This window comes from Sinocyclocheilus anshuiensis, unplaced genomic scaffold (assembly GCF_001515605.1).
Source record: "Sinocyclocheilus anshuiensis isolate Anshui unplaced genomic scaffold, SAMN03320099.WGS_v1.1 scaffold1189, whole genome shotgun sequence".
Classification (NCBI taxonomy): Eukaryota; Metazoa; Chordata; class Actinopteri; order Cypriniformes; family Cyprinidae; genus Sinocyclocheilus; species Sinocyclocheilus anshuiensis.
In genome coordinates this window covers 649,831-657,425 of record NW_015552686.1, presented here as the reverse complement: position 1 = coordinate 657,425, position 7,595 = coordinate 649,831, and the positions used below count along the sequence as shown (strand labels likewise).

At 35.2% G+C, this 7,595-nt stretch overlaps 1 protein-coding gene across 1 annotated transcript in view; it reads right to left on the bottom strand.

Annotated features, from left to right (window-relative positions):
* LOC107667609 (methylmalonyl-CoA mutase, mitochondrial-like) overlaps nt 1–7,595 on the bottom strand; it is a 37,851-nt gene that overhangs the window by 27,602 nt on the left and 2,654 nt on the right. Inside the window, exons 2-7 of the mRNA XM_016459318.1 lie at nt 6,337–6,785; nt 5,258–5,625; nt 4,813–4,970; nt 3,251–3,422; nt 1,902–2,150; nt 732–843 (exon numbers count right to left, since the gene is read on the bottom strand). Coding sequence (XP_016314804.1) covers nt 732–843; nt 1,902–2,150; nt 3,251–3,422; nt 4,813–4,970; nt 5,258–5,625; nt 6,337–6,742 — 1,465 coding nt within the window. The 5' untranslated portion in view covers nt 6,743–6,785. The remainder of the gene's footprint in view (nt 1–731; nt 844–1,901; nt 2,151–3,250; nt 3,423–4,812; nt 4,971–5,257; nt 5,626–6,336; nt 6,786–7,595) is intronic.

Sequence of the window (7,595 nt, the reverse complement as noted above, 5' to 3'; positions counted from 1 at the left end):
TTAAAACACATTTTTGCCCCGTTTGTGTTGTTTTACTACTTACACAATTATTTAAAGTATAAAACATTGTTATTTACAATACACAGCGTGGTTTTTAATCATATTTTTAGGGGGACAACCCTCAGATGGGGGAGTACTGTACTGTAACGTGGGTCCCAAGGCCAAACCAGTTGAGAACCACTGTTCTATACAGTCCCCAAAGCGTCAGCTTCTGACGCCATGTCGAGTGAACCGTTCTCGAGGGAACGTCTCCGGTTACTGTCGTAACCTTAGTTCCCTGAGAGACAGGAACGAGACATGGTGTAGGCTGCCATGTTCACTGCTAAGGTCTGTGGAGCTGTTGGTTCAGTCTGAAGATTCTGAGCTTATGCCGCCAAGACGGCGCATTATATAGCGGCGGGGGCCCAGCCCCTAATCGCCGTCTTGGCTGGCATTGGCCAGTGTGAGTTGCAACTTCACTGGCGTTGTGCTATAAGATTTCAGGTAGGTTTAGGAAGGAAGGGAGTACCCAAAGCGTCAGCTTGTGACGCCATGTCTCGTTCCCGTCTCTCAGGGAATCGAGGTTACGACGGTAACTGGAGACGTTTTTAATGCATATGACTAGTCGAGACCACTTCCATTACTCATGGAAGTTTCTGAAGTAGCACTTTAGTTAAATGGGACATTAGTCACGTGTCCTGGGCTGTAATCATGTATTCAGTCATGTGTATATGAGTGTTTTGCTTTGATACCTGAATCAATGCGCGCTTGTCTGCGGGCGGCACATTCCTCGATGCGCAGTTTGGGAATTCCCTCAGCTACAGCACGAGCCATACCGCCCATGTCCTCAATCTCAGTGATGAACTAAACGAGACGCAAAGAGAACAGAACTCGTGTAAACACACACAAATATCACAGATATTACTGCCTACTCAGTAACAAATCAGAGTGCTTCAGAGTAGGAATATCAAGGCTTACTTTAAGTAACTGCTTATTTTTATAAATCCAGGAATTACTGTTATTTTATCATAATAATAATAATAATAATAAGGATATTACATTCTAAATTAGTATTAATTTCAATAAATTCAAATAACAAATTATTTTATTTGTAATAATAATAGTAATAATATTTATACAATTTAATAAATTAATAAGTCAAGTCACATTTATTTATATATCACTTATAATACAATACAGATTGTTTCAAAGCCTAAACAGGAAAATAACAAATGTTGCAAATTTCACTAATTATGAAATGAATTCAATTTCAGGTGTAAAGCATCTCTGCAGCTTAAATTAAAACTGTATTAATAAAACAAAATAGATTTATTACAAATATGTACTTCTATCATCATTATGATTAAATGTATCAATTATTTTATTATCATTATTATTTTACATGTACTATGTAATATTTAACATGCATGTATAATAATAATAATGCAATTCATAATGATATTATTATTATTATTATTAATAATAATCATTTATATTGACCATATTAGCCATCCACCATATTTATTATTTATTTTAATTGTAATGTTTATTTATTTATTTTAGTTTATTATTAATTATAGTAGTTATAATATTATTATAAAAATACAGACTTTTAATACTGGCTAGATCATATCAATTACCAACCATAACATCAAAATTTGTATCAGCCAAAATTTCTACAGTGTATGTTGTCATTAATCATTTGATGTGTTTATAAAGTGTTTAATTACAGATCTAGATATAAAGTCAGGTGTTTTTTTATTATGCAGACATATGAGGATAAAAATCCATTACCACAGATTATAATTAAATACAGTTGTCACCATTTATTATGATGCAAAACACATAAATATGAACAGATTACAGAAAGTTTACCAAGATAATAGAAGTTTTTTTAATGAGTGGTTCTCTATAGTACAAACCTTGAGTGCTGAGTTGTACACGTCATTGGTGAGGGCCTCCATCATGTAGGACCCACCCCAGGGGTCAGCCACCTTCGGGATGCCCGACTCCTCCTGGATGATGATCTGTGTATTGCGGGCGATGCGGGCGCTCTTGACGGTGGGCAGACCCAGAGCCTCGTCAAAAGAGTTTGTGTGCAGAGACTGTGTGCCTCCAAACACTGCAGCCATGGCCTCAATCACGGTACGGATCACATTGTTGTAAGGGTCCTGAAGAGCAAATGAGGCAGATTTAATCAGACCCATCAGAACATAATTTGTTCAAAATACAGCAGCATTTTGGAAAATGATATTTCACCTACGGACACAGCTACCCAGCATATCATCACAGAAATTTAAAGGGGTCATCGGATGCGAAATTCACTTTACAAGTTGTTTGAACATAAATGTGTGTTGGAAGTGTGTGTACACATCCATCCTATAATGATAAAAATCCACCCCGTGTTTTTTTTTAAATCCCTATTTTAAAATCCCCTTTCTCAAATCAGGCTGTTCTCAGATTCCTGTCAGAATGACGTAGTTCTGCACAGGCCCCTCCCACGATAGTTGATTGACAGTAGCGTTTCAGCACAGACTGGACTGGCGTCTTACCTTAGACCCGCCCTGAGTGAGCTGTCATCAGTCCGCCATTGTGTCGACTCCGGTGCAGGGGAAGACAAGAACGTCTCCGATTAAGCGATTGAGGTGTTTTGTTGTTGGATGTAATAATGTTGTCGTTGTTTACTCCCGACATCTGAGCCGCGGAAGTCTCAGAGGATTAATGTTACTTTCGTTTTGAAGGGAATGCGCCGATCCCGATCTGCCTAAATGCGTCTATGTTCGCGCGAATCATTCGTGATCCAGCTTCATCAACAGAAGAAGTGAGTATAAGGGTTTTTTATGAATCTTTGCAAATCGCCTTTCCTAATAACATGCTGGTTAGCCAGTTTCACGGCTGAAGTTTACAGTCTGCTCGTCACCCCACAGAAGAGAGGGGCGGGGTCAGCAGAGCTCATTAGCATTTAAAGCAACATGGACTAAAATGGCTTGCTGAAAACGGAGCAGGTTTTGACAGGGTAAAAAAGGTGTTTTTTACACTACCATTGAGAAATTTTAACCAATGTATGTTATAGACTTTTCATTAAGACCCTAAAGAATCATATCAACTTGTGGAAAATGGGCATCCGATGACCCCTTTAAGAAACGGACAACATATCATGTATTGTATGTCAAAAATGTGATTTAACACTTTTACACTTTACTGCACCACAGCTTGTTTAATGTGACAAAAAGCAAGTATGAACAGTTTGAGCCGAGTTCAGTGACAGTACCTGCTCAGTGAGGGACCATCCTGATGTCTGACAGTGAGTTCTCAGCAGGAGGGATTTGGAGTTCTTGGGTTGGAACTTCTCTTTGATAAGTGTCGCCCACAATCGCCGCGCTGCCCTCAGCTTTGCTATTTCCATATAAAAGTTCATGCCGATCCCCCAGAAGAATGACAATCTAAAAAGAGATCATGCATAAAAATCACACTGCATGCCTTCATACTGTATATGAAACCTTTAGAAAACCAATACATCAGCTGTGTTATTCTTCGTTGTTATTAGAATTATCATTATTATTTTTATAATGTATTATTAATAATAATTATAGTAGTTGAATTAATTAGAAATAATATGTATATGTAAAAGTAGTAATAGAATAATATCAATAATTAGATGAATATTTATTTAAACAACACAATTTAATATGTATTTCTATTAGTAGTAGAAGTGCAATAATAATAATAATTTATCAATAGTATTATAATCATTCATTTGTAGTATAAAATGCTAGATTACCATATAATCCTAATTACCATCTTTGTAATGTATTAACTAATATGCATTAAATAAAATTATAGTAATTGAATTCATAATGTACTCACATTTAGTATTAGTAATAGCAATAATAATATTTAATAACATTTATACAATCAATACAATTGAATATAATTGTATTCATAAAAAAGGAATAAATTAAAATGGTATCAATGAAACAATAAAATAGATGAATTATTAAAATGCACTTCTATTACTAGTATTAATAGTAGTATTCATTATTTTATACTCAGTATGATAATTATTATTCATGTATTTTGTAATATATAATTTAATATGTATTTATTATTAATAAATAATTTTTAATAATAACAACTATCATTAATAATAATAGTAATAATAATATCACATTTAATACTTTATTACATTTTTTTATATATTTAATTAATTAGCAAAAATCCAGTAATTCAAATTTGTATTAATCATAAATCATGAATTAATAATATGTACAGTATTATTATTACTACTACTTTCTTATTTTATTATTATTATCATTACCACATTGCATTGCATAATATTATTTAACAAGTATTATTATTATTATAGACCTTTTTCACATTTACGGGTTTCTCAGAAACGGAAGTCGTCAAAGCTGGGTAAACTTCGAGGGCAGTGAATGGGAGAGTACAACAAATATTTTTTTTTGCATTCCCTTTTGTTCAAAATGCAAAAGAAAAGCGTTTTCACGACTTTCAAAAGAAGGGAAAAAATTGAGAGAGACTGATAACGGCAGTTATATTCAATTTACCGTCCCTCCCATAGACGCTGCATTAGACACACCCTCGCATTAGCGTTAACTAGTTTTTTTTTTTTTTTTTCTTTTTTTGTAATTTGATGCAAAGGTGATAGAAAACAAAGTATAGTGTTATAAATGTACATACATTTTTAAAAAAATATATATTTTTTAAATTTTACGTTGAAACGCATCATCACAGTCTTGTGAAAATGGTCCACTATTATTAAGAAGAGAAGTAAAAGAATATGGAACTGACAAAGTGAATTTCCAAGCTAACCTGGGAGCGAACTCATCGATGGTGAGTCCAGCCTTCAGTCCAGTTCTGCAGTACTCCAGTCCGTTGGCAATAGTGTAAGCCAACTCCAGGATGGCATCAGCTCCAGCTTCCTGTATGTGGTATCCACTGATGGAAATAGAATTAAACTTGGGCATATTCTGTAAGAAAGAAAATCCAATGTTTTACAGAGTGTGGAGGTCAGATACCGTCTGAATATTAATTCTATAAAGATGGTCAAAACTACAAGGCTGTAAAAAGCACGTGCTAGGATGCTGAATACTCTATCATTGAGTATTTGAGTACTCTATCATACTCAAGTCACTGGAAGAATAAAAAATAAAAAGAAATATGAGCGATTTAAAAAAAAAAAACAATCTGAGCACTTTAAAAACGGACAGTGGACTATATAAAAAAAGATATAAAAGTCCTGCCACTCAAGCCGTACCTTTGAGGTGTAGGCGAAGATATCAGCGATGGCGTGCATTGACGGCTCTGGAGGGAAGATGTAGGTGTTTCGCACCATGAACTCTTTGAGGATGTCGTTCTGGATGGTGCCGGTCAGCTTCTCCTTGGGCACTCCTTGCTCTTCTCCGGTCACGATGAACATGGCTAGAATGGGAATGACGGCTCCGTTCATTGTCATGGATACCGACATCTTCTCCAGCGGGATGCCGTCGAACAGCAGTTTGGTGTCTTCTACGGTGTCAATAGCTACCCCTGCCATTCCCACATCCCCATGAACTCTGGGATTGTCAGAGTCATAACCTCTGTGTGTCGCAAGGTCAAAAGCTACAGAAAGGCCCTGCTGGCCCGCTGCAAAGGAAAAACAGTTTGTATTTGACTTATAGCAAAGATTTTTGTGAGCCAAACCTTGACCTAAATATTTATTAGCAGCTCCTCTGAGATCTTAAGTTAATATTGTATAATAATTCAACAACACATTCATGGTCACATGGCATGCAAATAAACAATATTTGTATGATCAAATTTTTCATTTTAATATTATAATTTTTATTTTATTTTATATATTTATAAAATATCTTTTTTATATATATATCTTTTTAGTACGTGTTTATATATATATATATATATGAGTTCATTTGCAAAAACTGAACTCGAAAAACATTTTTTGCAAACATTTTTTTTTTTACAATTTTCAAAAATCATGTTTTTTCATTGTGCATTCCAATTAATCTCAATCAAACTGCAGTTGGGTTATTTTGATTAGGTTAAAAATAAAAACCTAAAAAATACAGCTAACTAACAATAAAAACATGACAACATAATAAAAAATGTGATTAAAAAAAAAAAAAAAGTTTTCTGTTTTTGCAAATAAACTCTTCATATACATATATATATATATATATATATATATGTATATGTATATATAATATATATTCAATGTTTTATTTTGACTGTTTATTTTAAAGTTATTTATTTTATTTTATATTTTTTTATGACAGTATTACTATATAACTTAATATATAATTTAGTAGTAGTAGTTTTAATGCTGTGACATCATACCTTTGATATTATCCCTGTAAAACTTGTTGCTTTCCTCTACAGTGCTGAATCCAGCATATTGCCTGATGGTCCAGGGTCTGTAGGTGTACATGGTGGGGTAAGGCCCTCGGGTGAATGGGAAGACTCCCGGCAGCTCATCTTGGACCGCGGCGGTGTCTGTCTGAGTGTATACAGGTTTAATAGAGATGCCTTCTGGGGTCCTCCAGATCAGATCCTCAGGGTTTTTCCCTTTCAGCTGCTTCTTGGCCAGGGCAGCCCAGCCCTCGTGGAGCTTCACTTCATCTCTGTGTGGGGCGGCGGTACGGAGCGCTCTAGGGTGACGCTGGGGGTCAAGGGTCGAAGATACAGATGCCCCCAGAAGTCGTCTGGCTGTCAAAGACACGCATGCCTTCCTTGCAGTCAACATGTTGTATGCATTGGGTAAAGCGGGTTTAGTTACTCATGGATATCTAATAAAAAGAAATAAAAAGAAACAGAAAAATGTTTCAACATTGATAAATAGGAGTAAGAAATGAGAGATGAAATAAGAACTGTTTCTTGAGCATATTAGAATGATTTCTGAAGGATCATGTGACATTGAAGACTGGAGTAATGATGCTGAAAACTCAGCTTTGCATCACAGAAATAAATTACATTTTAAAATGTTAAAATAGAAAGCATTTATTATAAATTCTAATAATATTTCACAATTTTACTGTTATTGATTTATTTTAATGATTCCAAACTTTTGACCTGTAGTGTATCATTAATCCTGAATACTGAATGTCACCCACACAATGTTTTTATGACTAGGATTGTTATGGCTAAACACACCTTATAAAGACTTAAAGGGATAGTTCACCCAAAAATGAAAATTTGGTGTTTATCTGCTTACCCCCAGGGCATCCAAGATGTAGGTGACTTTGTTTCTTCAGTAGAACACATATGATGATCTTTAACTTTAACCGTTGCAGTCTATCAGTCGTATAATGCATGGCAATGATAACAAAATCTATGAGAGTAAAAAAAACATGCACAGACAAATCCAAATTAAACCCTGCGGCTCGTGACGACACATTGATGTCCTAAGACACGAAACGATCGGTTTGTGCCAGAAACCGAACAGTATTTATATAATTTTTTTACCTCTAATACACCACTATGTCCAACTGCTTTGAGCGCACGGCATCCGGTGCGTGAGGTGTGTATGCGCTCTGGCGTAGTTTACGAGTTTACGCAAGCGCCGGAAGTGATCTCTCGCGCGTATACGTCACTCATTG